This window comes from Vombatus ursinus, unplaced genomic scaffold (genome assembly GCF_900497805.2).
Source record: "Vombatus ursinus unplaced genomic scaffold, bare-nosed wombat genome assembly UNPS02010193.1, whole genome shotgun sequence".
In the NCBI taxonomy this organism is placed as follows: domain Eukaryota; kingdom Metazoa; phylum Chordata; class Mammalia; order Diprotodontia; family Vombatidae; genus Vombatus; species Vombatus ursinus.
The window spans coordinates 1,859,216-1,879,789 of NW_020949971.1; the positions used below are offsets into that span (position 1 = coordinate 1,859,216).

The window sequence follows — 20,574 nt, forward strand, 5'->3', positions numbered from 1 at the left end:
AAATTATAAGGAAGATAGTTTCAGAAAAACCTGGGAAGACTTATATGAACTGATGCAAAGTGAAGTGAATAGAACTAGAAAAACAATGTACATAGTAGCAACAATATCGTAAGAATGATCAACAGTGAAGGATTTAGCTACTCTGATTAATACAGTGAACCATGACATTTCCAAAGGACACATGATGAAAAATGCTATCTACCTCCAGAGAGAAAATTGATGAACTCTAAGTACAGATTGAAACATTTTTTCACTTTCTTTTTCTTTTCTTTCTTTCTTTCTTTCCTTCTTTCCTTCCTTCCTTCCTTTCTTCTTTCTTTCTTTTTGCAACATGGCTAATGTGGAAATATGTCTAGTATGACTTCATATGGGATGTGTCATATTTCTTGCCTTCTCAAGGGGGGGGAGAGAGAAATTGGAACTGAAAATAAATTTTTTAAAACACCATGTATGTGTCAGTACATATAAAAAGCCCATCAAACACATATATTTGAGTACATTGTGTTTTATAAAAGCTTGACAAAAATGCATATGTATTTTCTGCCCCTTTCAACAGCCAAATCATTCACATGAGAAAGGGACAGGACCTTACACATGCTATAATGGAGAGAGCACACTGGCATTGAAGAGCAGGACACTCAACTCTGTCATTTATTGGCTGAATGAATCTGGGAAGGACTTTTCCATTCTGGACACAAGTCCTCTCTAAGTTGGACTAACTGACCCCAAAGTCCTTGGTGGTGCAAATCCTAGGATTGTTCTCAGAGCCACACTCAACCTCACCTTGAACGAGGTGCTGCAGTCCATTCAGACTAAGTCTCAATAAGATAATGACTTGAACAATGGAAAATGGAATTAAGGAAACATCACCAAACCTCAAGCCCTCTTGGGCTTTCTTTCCACCAGCCCTGCTAAACGGGCCATTTCTTATTAGAACACAGGCTTCTTGGAACAGGAACTTTATGGCCTTGCTGTTTATGTTGCCAGAGCTAAGCACGATGCTCTGTACATGGCAGGTGCTTAATAAATGCTTTTTCATTCATTCATCCAACAAATATCTGCACTGCGGGACTGAGCTCTCTGTTTTCCCGATTTCATCCATGTTCATCAGCTGACCTTTGCTGAATGCTCAATGGGGGAAAAACAGGGAAAAATGCTTCCCTTCAGATCTCAAATAGGAAAACCCCCTGGTATCCATAAATTCTCTGTGTCAGGGAATTGGCAGGCTCCCTTCCTCGGGATGCATCCTGGCTGACAATCACACAAAAGGAGACCACAAAGTATATCTTAAATGTTTCAGTGCATGGATTTTCCTAACTACTTCTTTCAAGTCTCAGATGAGCACCTTGTGCCAAGATCAAACCCTGCTAATTTCATGGTGGCTGGCCAGCATCCTCAGGGAGCCAAAAGAAAGCATGAGGATGGAGGCACTCACCCATCTCATCCAAACAACAGAATGTTTCATGGACAGCTGGAAATCTGTCAGACAGATCAAAGGGTCTCCCTATCTGTGACAGGTGGGGGTTGGCTAGGTAAGCTAGGAGCACCCTGCCTTTCAGCTCTAAACTAGCCAGGAGCCTAAGTCAGACTGTTGAAACTAACTGCTTTCTCTTCTCCCAGGATTTCAGTAGAAGCCTCTTATCCTTATCCTTACATTCACATTTTCCGTTAAAATTCAAAATATTTGCTGAAGCCAGAGGGGCAAGAGTGTGCTGCCCCAACATGCCAAGAACCTCAGGGTCTGAACTCAGTCTTTCTTTCTCCAAGAAATGGAAATACCAGAGAGACAACATTCTACTATTTCCTGTCTCAGAAAAGTGAACATCTGGTATTGTTTCCTCATGTCTCCCAGCTCTTAGAAACAAAGTTCTCTGGAAAGAGTGCCAGTTGTGGCATCAGATGGACTAGGATCAAATGCCATCTTTGATATTCCTAGCTTCGTGACCTTAAGTAGGTTGATTCCTCTCTCTGAGTCTCAGTTTCCTCTTCTGTAAAAGGAGACCCTTCAAGTAAACATGTAAGGTCCCTTTTACCTTGAAAGCCTTACTAGCTTTGTGACTTTAGGAAAATCCTTTTGCCTCTATGGGCCTCAGTTTCTCCCGTCTGTGAAATTAGAGACATAGAGTAAATGATCTCTAAGTCCTTCCCGTCTTTGTGTGGCACAACAGGAAGGGTGTGGCAGTCGGAAAGTCAGAGCCTTGACTTGAATTCCATTTCTGTTGTTCCCCGCCTGTGTAACCACAGGCTCCTCATCTGCTGATGCTCTGGGCCTCAGTTATCTCGTCTAAGAAGGTCGGGAGGGGGAGGGAGCTAAGGTGCCTTCTAGCTCTGATCTAAAATCCTGTGATTCTACACCCTCAGCCTGTTATGGTGGACATCTGGTCTGATCAAACTCCTCCATGTACATCTGAAGCCATGCCCATTCCCCAGAGCCTCAGAGAAGATCCGACCCTAATCCTTCTAGAACCCTAGGTCTCTGCTCAGTAGGATCACCTGGTGCAGTCTGGGATCATGGGCCACCCCTCACTCTCACCCTCTTCTATGGTGTGGCATTGGCAGCAGGAAAGAGCAGAATGAACAGTCCCAGCTACTAGGTGAGAGAAAATGCCCAAGAATGCCCATAGCCACCCTTCACTGAGCTTCCCTGGTCTAGTTATTGGGCATGAAATGGGAAGGAACCACAATTTGGGAGGCAGCTTTCCTGATGTCTAAGGAAAGGGGCCCCTTTATTCCCAGGAGAAATGAGTATGGGGAGCTGAAACCATAGAAAGGTCAGCATTTTCACTGAGAGGTGAGGCAAGATTCCATGACCCCCATTCACTCCCTGATAACTGCATGCCACTCTGGAAAACCAAACTCACAGTCACCTCTTCAGAGGTCATTCATTCCCTGATTCCAGCTTCCCTTTCCACAATGGGGTTCATCTCTGTTCCCCAGCACCTCATGCAGTGCTTTATATCCAGAAGGTATTTAATAGTAGACTAGATTTAGATCTGAAAGGGGCCTCAGAAACTGGCCGGTCTGGGACCTTTTATTTTACAGAGGAGGAAACTGAGGCCCAGACAGGCAAAGGGATTTGTCTAAGGTTAGCCGGGAAGTTCATACAACAACTGGGATTGGAGGCAAAGAGAAAAGGTCCAGGGAGGAGATAAGAGTAGGAAGGGGAATCTGGCACAAATGACAAGAGCCCAGCAGTCTGGAAGGAGCCCAGCACCATTGCATACCTTTGCATCTTTCTTAGCAATATTATTATTTGTCTGTTGCAATTGACTGCCATGGTGAAACTGGTGAGTTTCAAAGAAAAAAATGTGATATAAAAATTTCTGCCAGTCATCCAATAGAGATGCTAATCAACCAAAGAACTACTAATTACACACATACAAAACATAATTATATTCTAATATAATTGGTAACTATATGTATTTACATATATGTAGGCATGTGTATATGCATGTACCCATGTATTTATGTGTACATGATTCTGGCCTATGGACTGACTTACCTGCTATCCTCTTTAATCTCTAGAATTATTATGCTAGGACCACACCCATTTCCACTGGATTCCTGTTTGGCTACCGAAATGTTCATTTCCACCTCTCTTCCCACCAAACATCCCCACCTGGTAGGCATGGCAGAAGAACTATGTCCCTTATCTTTTCATCTCCACCAGTCCCTAGCAGCTTGGAAGAGTCAGTAAGGGCTTCAAAACTGAATGCCACATGTGGGCCACATGCTCCAAGGCAAGAGTTTGGACCTGGGAGCCGTGAATATGCTTGAAAGTAGCAGGATGCCCATATTTCAATATATGTAGTCCATTTCCCTCTTAATCCTCTGTGTTTTAATGTATGTTTTGAAAAGCATGATTCTCAGAAGGGGTTATAGGTTTCATCAGGATTGTCCCCAAAGGAGTCCAGCACACCAAAAGATGAAGGACCCCTGCTCGAAAGAATTGATTCTTTGTGTCCATCCACTGACAGAGGTGACTGGTAGCCAGGGCACACAGATGGGCTTCAGAGAGCCATGTCTAAGTGCTCTTTAGGAATATTGAATCAAAATGTTCAAATCTTAGCAAAAGACTACAGAAATATATTTTTAAATTCACTATAAATAAGTTGGATAAATAATAGGTATAAAAGGGTTGATCAACATAAGGAAATTGACATAATCCATCATATTAAATAAAGCATTTATTAGGTGCTTACCATGTGTCAGGCACTATACAAATACAAGCACATGACACCATTCCTACCCTCAAGAAGCTTACTTATGTTCTAATGGGTGAAGACAATATACGAAGGGGAGCTGGGGAGCAGAGGGGAGGGGCAGAGCAAAGAGGCACTACCCCATGGGGAAAAGCTAATGGTGAGAAAGTGAAAACCTGAGTCAAGCTGCAAGTGAAGGAAGCCCAGCAGGGCCCCTTATGAAATGTCTGGGCTAGGGATTTACCAATCCTGAGAGTGGGTCTGACAGTGCAGGTATCTTTAGAGTAAGAAGGCTGAGTGAATGAAATACCAAAATTGGAGATCCTTTTGACTCATATTTCTCGGTTGTCAAGGATGACAGCAAAGGAAGACCATGGAAATGAACGGGTAGACATGTAAGGCTGAGCTAAGCATGATTATGGAATGAAGCCCAGTGCTCAGGCTAAGAGAATTTTTCATTTGTTTCTCTGACTGAATGTGTTTTAACCTTCAGTCTGGCTCCCAACACTGAGCAACCAGCCCAACCAGGACTGGGCAGGAGAACACTTGGAGTAAGGGACACTGTGCAGCTCCCAGCCTAGACCCACTGACAGCAAAGTCAAGTACAGGAAGGCATGATGAATACAAAGAATTCAGAGAGACATGGGAGACTTGGATGAGCTGATGCAGAGAGAAGAAAGAAGAACCAAGAGAACTATGATTACAATTATGTAAATGAAGACAACACTAAAAGTACCCAGAGCACACCTAGAAGAAGGAGGAGGAAGAAGAAAGGGAAGAGGAGGGGAAGGAGGAGAAGGAAAAGAAAAAGGAGGAGGAGGAAGAAAAGAAGAAAGAGGAGGGAAGGAAGAAGAAAGGAAGAGGGGGAGGAGGAAGGACAGCAAGAAGTTTGCATTTGATAATTATATTAATGCATTAATATATAATTAACATAAATATAATTATATGATACAAATAGAATTTATAATTGTTTCTTAATATATAGATATAATTCATCATAATTTAGATATCATTCTCAACCTTCAGGAACTGGAGACCTCAGACATACATGGACCCTCAGCTGGCCTCTGACTTCAGTCCTTATTGTCCCCCTCTACCCCAGAAGGCTTTGGGATGTAGATCAACAGAAGTACAGACTTAGTACACTGCCTCCCCAGCCACCAACCTGACAGTCTAGAAGAATGGGGCACATGGGAGGGGGGTGGTGAGGGGAAAAGAAGAGTGGAAGGACATGTTGGGCCTAGATTGTACAAAATGGGGAGTTGGGGGGTCTGGGTTTGAGTCCTGGAGCTGCCAGTAACCCACCTACAAGATGAGTTACCTCACCTCTTGGAGTTCATCTTTTACCTATAAAGTGGCAATGAAATTTGAGCTTCCTTTAGCACTGAGTGGTTGTGAAGCTTTCTGCACCTTGAAGCTTTGTGCACCTTGAAGAACTCTAGAAATGTGAGGGGCCATGGTCATTGTCACCTTTATTAGTATTATGGTTTTTGTTCCACAGGCAATGGGGAGCCATTCATGATTGCAAACCAGGTGTGACCTAATCCAAGTGATGCTTTAGAGAGATTAATCTGGTGAGAGGATAAACTGGAGAGAAGAGAGCCTAAAGCTAGAGAGACCAGTTAGCAGGAAGCCTCCATAGTTAGTGAGAGAAGCAGGACTTGGAATGGGACAGGGGTGATGAGAAAAGAAAGGAGAGGACAGGTGTGAGAAATATTGAGAGAACTACTGGGATTCTGTGATAGAAACATCCTTTTATCTGATCCTATGCTATCTCAAATAATCCTGCTAATGATTACCTCCAGGAATATAGAGAAGCAGAAAGAATGCTAAATCTGAAGTTGAAAGACTAGGAGACAAATCTTGCCTCTGATAATTACTAGCTGTGTTGCCCTGGGCAAGTCACTTCACTTCTCTCTGCCTCAGTTTCTTCATCTATAAAATGGGGGTCTTGACAGCATCAACCTCCCAGGGTGGTTGTGTGGATCCAGTGAGATAATGTAAATGCTTAGCACAGTACCCACCACATAGTAGATGTTATGTAAATGTGAGTGATTATTATTATACTATAGATCTCCCTTCAGATGAGGCTACTTTCCTCACCCAAAAAATGAGGACAGTAATACCTGTCTCCCAGGGTCATTGTGAAAATCAATCAACTTACAGTGTGTCAGGCGCTATGCTAGGTGCTAGGGATTCAAGGTCAAAAATGAAATCATTCTGTTCCTGCCCTCAAGGGGCTTACGATCTATCAGGGAAACAGTACATACACAAGTCAATCAATGGATAATATATACAAAGAAAATAAAAGGTACTATGGGGGCAGCACAGATGAAGACAGGAAAGATGAAAAGGGGAGGTTCTGAACCAAACTTTGAAGAAAGCAAGGTACACTTCACAAGTCAAAGAGAACCAATATCTTGCTTAGGCTATAGTTCATATGAATCTATAGTTCATAATCTGGAATTTTTTTAGTGAACCCCTCCCCTGAGTTCCTGAGCTCCTTGAGGGCAGGCACTGCCTTTTTCCTCTTTTTGTAGCTCCAGTATTTAGCACAGTGCCTGGCACATAGTAGGTGCCTAATAAATGTTTGACTGACTTCAAGATGAAAATGAGTCAACAGAGTAACATTCCAGCCAACCAAAGCTAGTTTTTTTAATTCATGTATCAATGGGCCTTTTGTAAGTGCTTTGTTTAAAGGTGCTTGAATTGTATTATTAAGCAGCAATCATCAAAATTGCTTGGTACTGGCTAAGAAACAGAGTTGTGGATCAGTGGAATAGGTTAAGTATACAAGACACAGTAGTCAATGACTATAGTAATCTATTATTTGATAAACCCAAAGACCCCAGCTTTTGGGATAAGAACCCACTCTTTGAAAAAAAACTGCTGGGAAAACTGGAAAAGAGTATGGCAGAAACTAGGTATAGATCAAAATCTCACACCATACACCAAAATAAAATCAAAATGGTTTTGTGATTTAGATATAGAGGCTGATACTGTAAGCAAACTGGGAAAGCAAGGAATAGTTTACCTGTCAGATTTATGGAGAACAGAAGAATTCATGACCAAACAGGAGATAGAGAACATTACAAAAAGCAAAGTGGATAACTTTGATTACATTAAATTGAAAGTTTTTGCACAAAGCCAATGCAACCAAGATTAGAAGAAAAGTAGAAAATTGGGAAAGAATTTTTACAACCAATCTCTCTGATAAGGGCCTCATTTCTAAAATATATAGAGAATTAAGACAACTTTATAAGAATACAAGTCATTCCCCAATTGATAAATGGTCAAAGGATATGAACAGGCAGTTCTCAGATAAAGAAATTAAAGCCAACTACAGTCATATGAAAAAATGCTCTAAATCACTATTGATTAGAGAAATGCAAATCAAAATGACTCTGAGGTATCATATCACACCTATCAGATTGACCAAGATGACAAAACAGGAAAATGATAAATGTTGGAGAAGATGTGGGAAAATTGGAACACTAATGCATTATTGGTGGAGTTGTGAAATGATCCAACCATTTTGGAGAGCAATTTGGAACTATGACCAAAGGGCTATCAAAATGTGCATACCCTTTGACCCAGCAATAGCACTTCTAGGTCTGTATCCCAAAGAAATCATACAAATGGGAAAAGGACCCACATGTACAAAAATATTTATAGCAGGTCTTTTTGTGGTGGCAAAGAATTGGGAATTGAAAGGATGCCCATCAATGGGGGAATGGCTGAACTAGCTGTGGTATATGAATGTAATGGAATACTATTGTGCAATAAGAAATGATGAACAGGCTGACTTCAGAAAAACCTGGAAAGACTTGTATGGTCTGATGCTGAGTGAAGTGAGCAGAACCAGGAGATCGTTGTACACAATAACAGCCACGTTGTGTGATGACTAATATTGATAGATTTAGTTCTTCTCAGCTCTTCTTAGCCTCTTCTCAGAGGCCTCGTGATGAAAAATGCTATCCACATCCAAAGAAAGAACTACAGAGTTTGAATGCAGATAGAAGCATACTGTTTGCTATTTTTTTTCTTCTGTTGAGTTTTGTTTCCTCTTTCTGGTGGTTCCTCTTATTGGTTCTAATTCTTCCTTACAACATGACTAATGTGAAAATATGTTTAATAAGAATGTATACGTAGAGCCTATATCAGATTACACACCATCTTGGGGAGGGAGGTGAGGAGGGAGGAGGAGAAAAATTTTAAACTCAAAAGTATATGGAAGTGATTGTTGATAAATCAAAATAAATTAATGAAAAAGAAAAAAGAAAAAAGGAAACAGCAGGTCATTCCACTGGCCCTAGGGACTGGATTTCATTAGCAAGTCACAGTGCTATGAAGACCATCGATTTAAAAGTGACTCAGCCTTGGAAGGGACTTCTGAGGTCGTCTAAATCAAATCCCTCAGAGAAGGAAGTGACTTAAGGTCACACAGGTGTTAAGTGGCAAAACCAGGACTTAAGCCTAGATCTTTCAACTCCAAAATATACAGTAGGTATTATAATTTCCTTGGTCCACACAGCCACAAAGACTGGTAAAACAGACAGCATCTACTCAGGGCAGGTGGGGTATAGTGCCACCTAGCTGCCCAGTAGGGAGAACGTTGGCTATAGAATCCAAAATTCTGTTCACCTTCAGCTTATTAGTTAAGTGATGGCAGGCGAGCCACCCCAGCTCTCAGGATTCACTTCTGCTCATGGAAAATGGGGACACAGCAATGTCTACCCCACAGCAATGCTGGGGGGAATGTGCGCGTACCACAAACATGGGGATGGCCACCACCATGAACTCCCTAAATTGAAATGTTTGATAACCTCAGAAGTCAACTGCTTCCGAGATTCATAGTGTTTCACACTCTTATGAACACACTTTATATGTAAAATAAAGGTTTGGTCTTAAAAATAATGGAAAGAGAAAGGAAATAAAATGGACAAACATTTTAATTCCTTTTCAAATGTGCATTGAGTTAATACAAATAGGTGAGGCATTCTGGGCCCCATGGAGCCAAAATTTTCAAAATATAGCAATAAGGCAACTGCAGGTGCATAAAAATATAACCTAATCTATGTTTTTATTTTTGCAAAATTAAATTCAAGACATGATGCTATTTTTGACGGGTTGCGCAGGGCACCAGCATTACAACCCAAGACTCCACAGCACGGTGTCTCGATCGATGGACATCTAGTTTCTGCATTTTTTTTGCATTGTCTTCATATCCCAGTAAAAAATAAATTCTTTAATAAATAAATATATAAAATAAATATAAGCAATTTGAAAATGTATAAATAGTCCATCCAAAACCAAACAAGAAGACCCTTTTCCAGGTTGGCGGCCTGGCTGGAGACCCAGTCCATCCACCACTCTCGTGAGTCCAAGTCCGATGCCATCCTCGGATGTCAAAGAATAAGATTTGTGGCAAATCATCTCCACCTGTTCTTCCAGTGCTCTCTTCTGCAGAATCAAAAGTCGTGACTTCTCATCCTCCTCTCAAGGTAAACATGATCCAGGAAAATTAGGCACCCACAAAGAAGCAGAGTCAGTCAGGTTTCAACCTTAGTCAGTAGTCAGTTAACTAGCATTTAACAGCCCAGAATGAAGATTAAATCCACAGCTACAGAGTAGGCTTCATCAGCCTGAAACCAAATTTGGGTAAAGGAAAAATGAAAACAAAAGAACAAAAGATCCTCACTGTACCATCCTTCCCTACCCAGACTCTTTAAGCCAGGATTGGGGTGGGGGGGGAGGCTTCTAGGCCACTGAGACAGTGCCGCTGAAGAGAAGGATGTCCCATGAGGCCATGGCCCCTGCTCAGCTGTATAGCAGCACATCCCTATAGAGCTCAGGCACCCTCTCTGGGTCCACTGGCCTGGGCAAAAAGTGTGTGAACTTCTGGTGACGCCTGGACCGAGACCCATCACGTGGAGTGCCATCTTTGTTGAGGGCGACAAAGAACCTGCGGCCTGAGTCGCCATGTTTGTGTGCATGGGATGAATACGTGTTGTACCAGTTCTCTTCAAACTGCTCCCTGAAGACACATTCAGAAGTCAGTTTCTCCTGAAAGATGGAAATTAAAGGTCAGCTGAGGGAAATTACAATTTCTTGTTTATGGCTTTGTATTGCCTACCAAGGTCAAAAATCTTTTAGAGGCCCTTGGTCCGCAAGCCGGCTTCCATCGGCATGTCTTAAATGTCTGCTCTGAATTCCCTGAGTCCATGCCAGGCATCACCATCATCATCATCGTCATCATCATCAATGGCTCATCCATTCTCTGCCCTGCTGCTGTTCCACCCTCCAAACCAGACCACACCAGGGAAGAGAGAAGCCATTCAGCTGTGCAATCCCTGAAACCGCATGTCCTCATTTTCCTCCTACTCCTCGTAACCTTGCCTCACTTCCTCTTTCTGCCTCTTGCTCTGAATATTGAAATCAGAAGTCCCATTGCTTCTGCAAAAGGTGTGGCACTGACCTGCCCTGTTGGTCCATTCACTATCCTCGTGATTCCCCCCCAAAAAACTTCCTTCCTGGCCACCATTCCTGTGACATTCTAATAAGGAGAGACAAGGTCCTTGAGGGCAAGAATTGTCTCACTTCCAACGCTTAGCACAGAGCCTCGCATATGGTAAAAGCATTTAATAAGTGTTTTCTCATTCATCTATCTACCTTTCCTAGCTATTCCCTGATCACACCCTGCACGGAGGCTCCAGCCTCCATGTCTTTGCTCATGCTGTACCTTATGGCTGGCTGGACCATCTCCCCTCCTCATCTTTGCTTTTTGTCCTAACTTTTTTCACTTTATTTTTCTTGAGGGTTTTTTTTTTTTGGTCTTTGTTTTCTTTCACAACGTGACTAATATGGAAGTGTTTTGCATGATTACACATGTATAACCTATATTGAATTTCTTGCCTTTTCAGGGCGGGGGGAAGAAAGGGAGAGAATTTGGAACTCAAAGTTTTTAAAAAAGAATGTTAAAAAAGCGTTTTGACGTAATTGGGGGAAAATAAAATACTAAACAATTAAAAAAGAAAGACTGTTATTAGAATCTTGCTCTCAAAAGGGATTCCTTCAGCCCACCCCTCAGAATCAAGCAAGCTCTGTCATTGGGCTTTTTTTAACCTGAGTTAAATGTGGACTCAAATTCATTGCATTTCATTATATAGCAAGGCTCTCGAAATAAACAGTCCAGGGCTCATTAGAGAAACAGAGGAATCCCTCCCTCAGGGTTGAAGGAAAGAACACAAAGAAAGCCCCCCTGGATGTTTGACACTTGTACGTGCCCACATATCCCCCCCACACCCCCTTCAATGCTCCAAAGGGATAAAACACACTCACAGATCCATAGAGCTCCCCTTTGTCATTCATTCCGAGGTACAGGCCAGTGTCCACCCCTCTGATACTGACCAGTCCTACAGCCACACTGATGAATTCCAGGATCCCTGCATTGATAACAAAGTAAAGATGTCTGTTTATTTATTGTGTCCTTGCTAAAGCATATTTTTCTGGCAAAGCCCCCCCACTCACCACCCCAGCCATCCTGGATCCCTCCCCTCCCTCCTCTTGCCTCCTTACAACAAGTCAGTCACATCACACCCATGTTAATAGTTTAATAAACCTATCTTGGCATTTTCTGATAAAGGAAGCATAGGCCTACATCAAGCCATCACAAGAAGACTCTAGGGCAGAGATTCTGAACTTGAGCTCTATGAACTTAATTTTGATCATTGCATTTCAATACAATGGGTTCTTTGTAATGCTATATATTTTATTTATGAATTCTAAAATGAGATTTTGAGGAGGGGTCCACAGACAGACAGCCAAATGGGTAATGGCACAAAAGCAACTGGAGAAGCTCTCTGATCTAGGCCAACACCTCATTTTACATCTAAGGAAACTGAGGCCCAGACACATGCCCAAGGTCACATAGGCAGTAAGCAGGAAAGCTGAAATTTGAACCCAGGTCCCTCAGCTCCAAATCTAGTGATTTTGCTCCCTCACTTACTATACTAGGGCACAGTGCTCCCTTTTCAAGGCTTCAGTTTCCTCAGCTTTAAGATGAAAACTGGGTGAGATGACATCTAAGGGCTCTCTGTGCTCCATCTCCTCTGCTCAGTGTGGGGTACAAGCAGTGACCAAGGCGGTTGCTACGGTGAACAACAACAGGTTTTGGAAGAGCCCCCTTGCCTTCACCCCACGTCCTTGGGGCCACTGCCCGAAGCTCTTCCATCTGGACCCAGCAAGCACTGCCAAAGCCTCCATTTAAAGTCTTAGTGCCTAGAGCTGCCTCCCCTCCAACCAGACCCAGGACAGGAGGAGGGGGATTTGTGCTTTTGCCCAGCTCACCTCCCAAACTCATTTCACTGTACTTCCAATGCACAGAGGTTCAGACCATTTTCAACCTCTGGCTTTCAGAGCCCAGAGCAATGGGCATGGATGCTTAATGAGCTTTATCTTCTCCAGCATCCAGGGCATTGTCTGCTAAGAACTTTGGATGCTCCGGGGAAGCACAGAATCCTTTCAAGCCATCCTGGGGTCAGGCTGTGAGATGCTCATAAACTAAATGACCTTCTAGCACCTGGGAAGAATCAATGCTCCTGCCCAGAGAAGGCAAAGACAGACCAAAGCAAAGAAGAGGAGTTGGGGCGGGGGGGGGGGGGGGGGGGGGAATAGACAATCAAATAAAAATTAACATGCATCAAACTCCTGTTAGAAGTACCAACATTGACCAAAACTTGGCTCAGATGGATATATTTGGAATATTCCATACCATATAGCTTTGAAAACATATTAAGTCCTGAGGGTGGAATGAATATGATCTCGAATACAATGGCTCCATGCCTGATATGTAACAATTCTTTGAATTACTGTTTAAAATCTCCTGCCTTAAAAAGGCTAGGAGCTGTCCTAAAGACATTTAGTATAATCAGTTTTCTAGGTTTTAAAGAATATATTTGCTAGGCAGCTGGATAGCACAGTACAAAGAGTGCTGGACTTGAAGTCAGGAAGACAAGAATTCAAATTCAGCGTCAGGCATTTATTAGGTGTGAGATCCTGGGCCAGTCATTTAACCTCTGCCTACGTTAGTTTCCTCATCTGTAAAATGGGAATAATAATAGCCCCTACACCCCAGTGTAGTTATGAGAGTCAAATGAGATTCATAAAGCATTTTAAAGTATCATATCAATGCTGATTGTTATTCTTACAGAGAAAGTACCTAAATAAACTCATCCCAGAATCCTCATTTTACTTGGAAACTAAGTAGAAGGGGAAAGATACAAAACCCCTCTGTTCCCAAACTGGGCTAGACTTACACGGGTTTACTAGGAAATGAGGATTGACCTCCCCCACCCTCCACAACACAAATGCCTAGAGAATTCTGGGAAATTTAAATAATACTGATTGATCAAAGAGATAGTTGTAAAGCACCTAGCACAGTGCCTGGCACATAGTAGGCACTTAAAACATTATTGGTCTGTTCCTCTTCATTGCAACTGGGAAGAAATTACACTTAATTACTTCCTACAACTGGGGAAAGCTTTGTCTGGTAAGAAACCTGTCTCAGGTGTTGGGGGGAGGGGAGCCATCAGGGAGGCCATCACACTTTGGAATCTGACAGATCAATCAGCAAGCATTCATTAAGCACCTACTGAATGCCACGGAGAAGGCCTTGGAGATGGGATCAGAGCAATTCTTCTGATTTCCAGGTGAATTTTTCAGAGGCTAGACTAGGTTTCAGTTACAGGGAGACACCCTTCCCTAACTCAGGGAGAACCTGTGTCTCCTGACCAGACACCTCCAAGGTCTGGGCCCAGGTTTCTGGAGCTTTTGGTCTGCAGGAAGGATTCCCTTGTGGAAGCTGCTGAGGGCTGGAGGAGGAGCCGTGGTGGGGTGGAGGGAGGGGCTGGGGTGACAAGTACAGGCTCAGGCTCTGTTTGTCTTTGGGTACCTGTAAGTAAATCAATCTGCTCCTCTGGCAAATCCCTAGTGGTATGGGGAGCTAGCCTTGGAGTCAGGAAGACCTGGGCTCAGTCCCACACTGGACACATGCCAGGTATGTGACCATGGGTAGTTCATTTCCCTTGGTGTCCCCAAGTGACTCTGAGGGTTGACAGTGGCACAGAAGGTACCAAACTCTATTGATGGAGTCCTCATCTGGCCATACCAGCCAACTCCTAGGTCCCCGTCACAATCCCAGTTCTTGAGTTTTATAAACTGGACATTCGCAAGATCAATTGGTAACTGAACTGCTGGGGTTGGGGTGGGAGACTGAGATTCATCTAGATTTTCCCCAATTGAAAATGGTGAGCAATCCCCCAGTATCCATAAAGGGCCCTTCTGCACATGTGACAGCCTGTAGTTCCCAGATTCTGACTCATATCCAGGCAAAAAAAGAGAGGATGATCAAATGTGTCTATATTTGGGTCAGAGAAGGCCTGTTCCTATCCCCTACACTCTAGAAAGTGAAGTAAAGACAAAACCTTGGACACAATCAGGAAGAAATCATTTCCCTTCTGTTCTGGGGGAGGGGAGCAGTGGTGGGTGGGGGTGTATTATGTCCGACCACTCCCTCTCAGGATTCAGGCTTCACTGTTTGAAAGCTGCTCTGTTTTCCTCCCTGAAGAAAGAGGACACTCCACAGAGATTTGTAATCAGTTGATTTCTAAATGAGATTTGACAAGGCTTTTTAAAATTAATAATGTAAGGCAGCAACTCAGTTAAGTTCTTTACAAAAAGAGACTGTGGAAAAAGTTTCAAGAGGTAAGCAAAATTCCACATAGTGGGATGTCCTGACGCCCACTGCCCCATGAACCAAAGCAGCAGAATATGGTCATTCTAATATCAGCCTCCTTTAAACTCACCAAAAACAAATGAATCAACCCCTGGGCCACAAATCAGCAAAGTGAGTGAGAACCCAAAAAAGAAAGGCAAAAGAACCCCAAGAGGCCTCGGTTTGATCTCTAGCTCTGCTTTTACTCCAACAAATGATTTCATGGTATCTGTTCTAGGAAATCCAACACTTCGAAGAACAGTTCTAATTCAGGGTTTAAGCTTGAAAGAGAGCTACCTTTCTCAAGCCTGCGAACATTTTACCTTCAGGGCATCCAAGGGACTTTGCTACCTGTGTTTTGGAGGGGTGTTTTTGAAATGAAGTCATACTCAACTCCAAAAACATTTTTTTTTCCTTAAAGTGGTACCAAATTGCCACCAAAGGTAGCAATTAAGCATTCCACTTAATGCCTCCAAAACTGTACAGATTGTTATTTTACAATTTCCAGAAGTCATCCCTGGAATATTTGGGAAATGTGTTCTGAAAGACATGAATCTGTATCTAATGGATGAAGAAGGCGAGGGTATAGGCAAGAGGCGGTCTGGCAGGAGAGCTTCCTCAACCCCTCCCCCAGCCCAGGCATTCTCTGCCGGCCAGGTAGGAGGCAGTCACTCTCCAAGCCACTAGTATGCTCCTAGGGGTCTTGGGGGGGGGGGGGGGGGCGGCAGGGAGGAAGGAAGAAGCACTCTCCTTCCAGTTGGTGCAATATATTCTCCCAGTACCTCAGTATTGAGCTCTGGGTCAGGAATTCACTTGCTACCACCAGAGTCAAATCATTTAAACATCAATTAACACCTAAGCCTGAATGTTTTGGAGGAGAGGCTGGAAGAAGACTGAAGTTCTAGAAAGCTTGCAATCCCACTAGGCAGCATCCATTCTCGGGGGAATGAACATCAATCCTTGCTCAGGAATTTAATCAAGTGTCTATTGAGAGTTTACCATGAGTAAGATACAAAAGTGGACCCAAGTATCTGCCAGTTCCTGTGATCCCCCAGAGCCCGCCAGACCGGGTTGACTGATCCCATCTACAATACATGTGGCAGAACGAGACAAGAATGGCCTTTTACCAGACCCTGAAATTGGATGACTTCACTAGAACAGAAAACCTGGGGCTATTATCACCCCCGGCCACCCGGAAGACTTCCCTCAACTGGAGTCAGTCAGTGATCCTCAAGCTTACTGGGCTCCAAACAGAGCCCAGAAGTCCTGGGGGCGATACCCAGCACTTCCACTCTCACTCAGCTAAGCTTCCTCTATCTCAGAGGCATATTCCAAACGGGCCCACGCTGGCCTCGAGCTCAAGCCCTGAAGGAAAACAAGAGTCGGGGATGGGGGGGACGACGTAGTGGGGGATCAGACGCCAAAATGGAAAACTCGGGTTTCTTCTCTAAGTCTCTGGAATTAGAGTGCCCAACCAGTTCGACAGTTAGCAATACGAAAGTGCAATGATATGGGATACACTGAGTAAGAAAAGATAACACCAAGTTTAGCTCCATGGAGGACTTAGGAGGTCTCAGGGCAATCAATACTGATACCACAAACAACCAGCTGGAGAGAAATCGCAGCCAGTTTGCCCGAGGCGCTGCCCAGCAAATCCTCCCTCCCAGGGCATTTCGGAGAACATTATAGAGCCAGAGGTTCGACTCACCACCCCTCGTTTGGTCTATGGGGAAACTGGGAGGCGAGGGAATTAAGGGGTTTGCCCAAAGCTACACAGGCAGTTCCTAGGAGGCGTAATAAAAGAGTGTATTTACAAGGACTTCTCAAATATTACTGCGGTTGGTTCTCACCGACTGTGGACGGTAGGTGCTACTATTATCACCATGGTCCTGAAATGAGGAAACAAACAGGTTAAGTGTCTGGGGCAGGATTTGAACTCAGACCTTCCCGACTCCAGGTTCAGTGTTCTGTACCCTAGAACAGGAATCCAGAGCCCTCGTTTTAAATCTGGACTACGACCCTCTCTAGCTGTGTGACCCCGGGGCAGGTGGCTGCTCCCCTGAGCCTCAGGCCTTCTGCGAGCCCAGCGGAGCTGTGCACTTCCTACCTCACAGGAAAGTGCTGTGCTCATGTTCCAGGAGAGCACAAGGCTGCGATGGTTTCATCGGACCCCGGATCTCTCTCTTGCTTCTCCGCCCCAGCAGGCTCCCTCACGTGGAGCGTTTCTCCACGAGATTCTGCTCTTTCTCCCCTGGTCTTTCTCACAGCTCCTCCTATCTCCTGGCATCTCTCCAGCCAGCGTCAAGCCCCGTCCTGAACGAGGAAACCGAGCACCGGCCAAACCACCTGCATCTCGTTCTCCCATTGCCCTGCTATTACAAGCTTCAGCCGGGAAGTCCGCGGAATCAGGAAGCTGGGAGTTCGAATCCCAGCTGTGGGGACTAGTGGCCGAGTCACTTAGTTTCTCTGCACTAGTGGTCTGGAAAGTGGCTTTTAGTAATTAGATTCCAACATAACTGGTTTACTTCGTAATCCTGAGTGTTTTATGCATTCAAAAACATGAGCTGCAGAAAGGGTCTTGTAGGCTTCACCAGGCTGCCGAAGGTACCGAGGACGAGAAAAGGGCAAGAATCCCTGCTCTAGACTGGGGCGTTCTCATCCGGTGACGGGGAGAAGAATACTCCCTACTTACTCTCCGTTCCCCAAAACTGTTTATGTGGTAAGTCAAGAACCTTGTAAACTGGGATGGGGCGATGGAGATTGGGGTTCTCACTAATTTCTTGCGGGGGGTGGGGCGGCGGAAAGCATGCTCAGAGGAACAGGGTAGCTGTGAGGCACACACACACACACACACACACACACACACACACAGCCTGCCAATCTCCTCAAATGTCTATTTTCAGATACGAAGAACAAGAAAAGGCGTTTTGTCATGACACCGCAGTGGCTTGGGAGGAAAGCTTCAGAATGCGGAGGCATGATTTCCAGTTGCTTGCTACCTGGGCAACAACCTTTGCTGAGCCTCAGTTTCCCCACCTGTAAAGTGAGGGCATTTCTAAGTCTTCTTCCAAATCGGCAATCCTGACAATCTGGGCTGGAATGAACTCTTCAGGCTATGCTTCCTACAAGAAAGTTTGGAAAGCAGCCGTTTTCCGTCTGGCCAAGCCTGCTGCTGCCGGAGGCAGCTTCTTTCCCCCTCCACCTGCTGGTCCCTGCCGCAGCCAGGGAAAAGGTGGCAGTTGGCAGACTAGAGCAGAGGACAGAGGAAGGCGTCCTGAAGCTGCCTAGCTAGTCAGAGCCTCCTGACACTCTCCACTCCCACCCCCGCCTGGGCCCCGCCAGTGGCCAGTCAGGAGTGCCTGAATGGACTGCTGGGGTAGACCCAAGGCTGCAGACTCCGGGTCCAGGCTTCCCTCTTTATTTGGACATTTTACAGCTAAAGAAAGCGGGGCCCAGCGAGGGCAGGTGGATTGCCCTGACTCACACAGCTAGTGAACCGTTAGGCGGGACGGGGGCGCCTCGGGGTCGGGCTGGCCAGGGCTTGGGGGCCGCGGTCACTCACCAAAGAGGCTGTGGTCCCGCCGGGTGCCCCGCACGCGGCCGTCCGGTAGTATCTGCAGGTGGAAGCCAGTGCGGCAGTAAAGCTGCCTCCGTCGCAAGACTCCTTGCAGGTGAGCGAAGTCGGCGGGCGCCCCTGGACCAAGGCCAGGTCCGGGGCCCCCCCGGGGGCCCAGCAGGGGCGCCCGCGGTCTGGGGCCCTGCCCCACCGGGGGCAGCAAGAAGGGCGCGCCCAGCGGCGGCTGGGCCAAGCCTTCCCAAGAGCCCAGGAAACTCCCGACGGCAGAGTGGACGCCGGCCACGGGAGCCATGAACCGACCGCGGCCGCCGACGGCAGCCTTGTAGCAGTCCCCAAGGAGGATGCAGGGCTAGAGGGTGCGGACTGGGAGAGCGGAGACGGCCCAGCCCGCGCCACAGGGCCAAGCCCCGAGGATCCACAGGTGGTGGGCGTCCAGCAGCACTTAGGAGCCAAGTTCAGAGAAGGGAGACGAAGGAGGGAGCTGCGAACAGAGGAGGCCCATCAGGGAGGACCCTGCCCAGGCGCCTCAGGTGCTGCCCTAGCCCTCAACTGGGTCCACCGCTGTCCTTGCCGGGGAGCGCACTGACGGAACTCATGTACTAGGTCCTCACAGCCCCCTACACCTACTGGCTCTGGCAACCTTGTCTTGCCTCCTGCCCGGGTATTTATGCAGGTTCTCTTGACATATGCTAATTGAGGCCCTTTGGTGGGAGCGGTCCCTCCGCCCAAGAAGCCTTAGCTGGGAAGGGGGTGTTTGAAATTGTAAACCCGCCCTTCCCCCACCTTTTCCCCGTGCCAGGGGCCTCAGGGGAACAAGCGCCTCCATGCTCTCGGCCCTGCCGTGCGGCGGTTCATCCCTCCCCATGGGGGTGCCCCAGTGCACCACCCTCTTCCCCACACCCCCCAAAACGGGGGGCTTTGCTCTCGCTCCCTCTCGCTCCGCGCCCCCGCCACCCCGTCTGGGTTCAGCGGGTCCTCCCCACCCCCCAGGATGGAGGGAGCCCAATTGAGAGCAGAGAGAGGCAAAAGTGGAGCTTCGGGTTGGGGGGGAGGAGGAGGAGGAGGAGGAGGAGGTGGTGATGGAGGGTCGGACCCCGGCTGAGCATTGCGGGGACAGGTGCAAAGAGGTGGGAGGGGAGAGAGGGAGGGCGGGTCCTCAAGGTGGGACCTGCCCGGACACACTTGAACTAAAAAATCAAAGCGGGCTGACTTCCTCTCTAATTTGAAAGCCCTAATGCAGTGTGCGTGCAACAAGCCGCCTTCTCTTTTATCATTTAGATACGGGGGAATTTTTCTTTTGCATAATCAAAAAGACGACTTGTGTCTTGCCACAAAGTGCCCTTTAATGCTGATCTGGTGGGTCTGAGCCCCAGATCTCACCTGGGTAGATGGAGGCTTTGTATGTCTCCAGGGGCTTTGGAATCTGAGTGTCCGGGTCAGGGCTCTCTAATTAACGACGCACTAACACTCTGCAGTCAACACTGGGGCGCTGGGGGAGAAATGAAGGCTTTCAATATCCATTCGTCCAAACTAAGATGAGAAAGCACCTACTAGGCGCAGGGCCACGTCTCTAGGATTGGGAATGGGACACTTTACTGCAAGGCTTCTTAAGCTGGACTCGGTGAAATTACCTCTAAGTTTGTGCACTTAAAAGTAGGAGTCTGACAAAAGACCCGTCGTTTTCACCAGACTGCCAGAAGGGGAGGTGACACCAAAAGGCTTAGAACACTGGACCTGGAGTAGGAGCACCTGCGTTCAACGCCTGCCTCAGATGCTCCGGGCTGTGTGTCCGTGGGCGGGTAACTTGGCCTCTCTGTGCCTTAGTTTCCTCCTCTGTAAAAACACTAAGCTTCACTTTGGTATTCTTCCCAATGTATCCTGTCTACAGCATGTCTGCAGATAGTTATTTGCATGTTGTATCACCCTTAGATTGTGACCTCCTTGAGAGCAGGGACTTTGCTTTTGCCTGTTTCCTCCAGGCTTACTTAGCACAGTGCCTGGCACATAGTGAGAGCTTAATA

General features: G+C 46.0%; 1 protein-coding gene across 1 annotated transcript; it reads right to left on the reverse strand.

Moving 5' to 3' along the window:
• Window positions 1-9,257: 9,257 nt before the first annotated feature.
• Window positions 9,258-18,845, reverse strand: FGF20 (fibroblast growth factor 20). The gene is made up of 3 exons (XM_027853752.1): window positions 18,539-18,845; window positions 11,544-11,647; window positions 9,258-10,268 (listed from the first exon to the last, which is right to left on the reverse strand). The coding sequence occupies exons 1-3, from the start codon at window positions 18,843-18,845 to the stop codon at window positions 10,023-10,025; spliced, it is 657 nt and encodes a 218-aa protein (XP_027709553.1). The 3' UTR covers window positions 9,258-10,022.
• Between the last annotated feature and the right edge of the window lie 1,729 nt (window positions 18,846-20,574).

What these genes read in the sequence shown, in the direction of transcription:
- FGF20 (XM_027853752.1), bottom strand. Translation starts at nt 18,845, where the DNA reads ATGGCTCCCGTGGCCGGCGTCCACTCTGCCGTCGGGAGTTTCCTGGGC. An exon ending in GCGGGACCACAGCCTCTTTG is followed by an intron (nt 11,648 to 18,538) that starts GTGAGTGACCGC and finishes TTATCAATGCAG; the next exon opens with GGATCCTGGAATTCATCAGT. An exon ending in AAGGGGAGCTCTATGGATCT is followed by an intron (nt 10,269 to 11,543) that starts GTGAGTGTGTTT and finishes TCCATCTTTCAG; the next exon opens with GAGAAACTGACTTCTGAATG.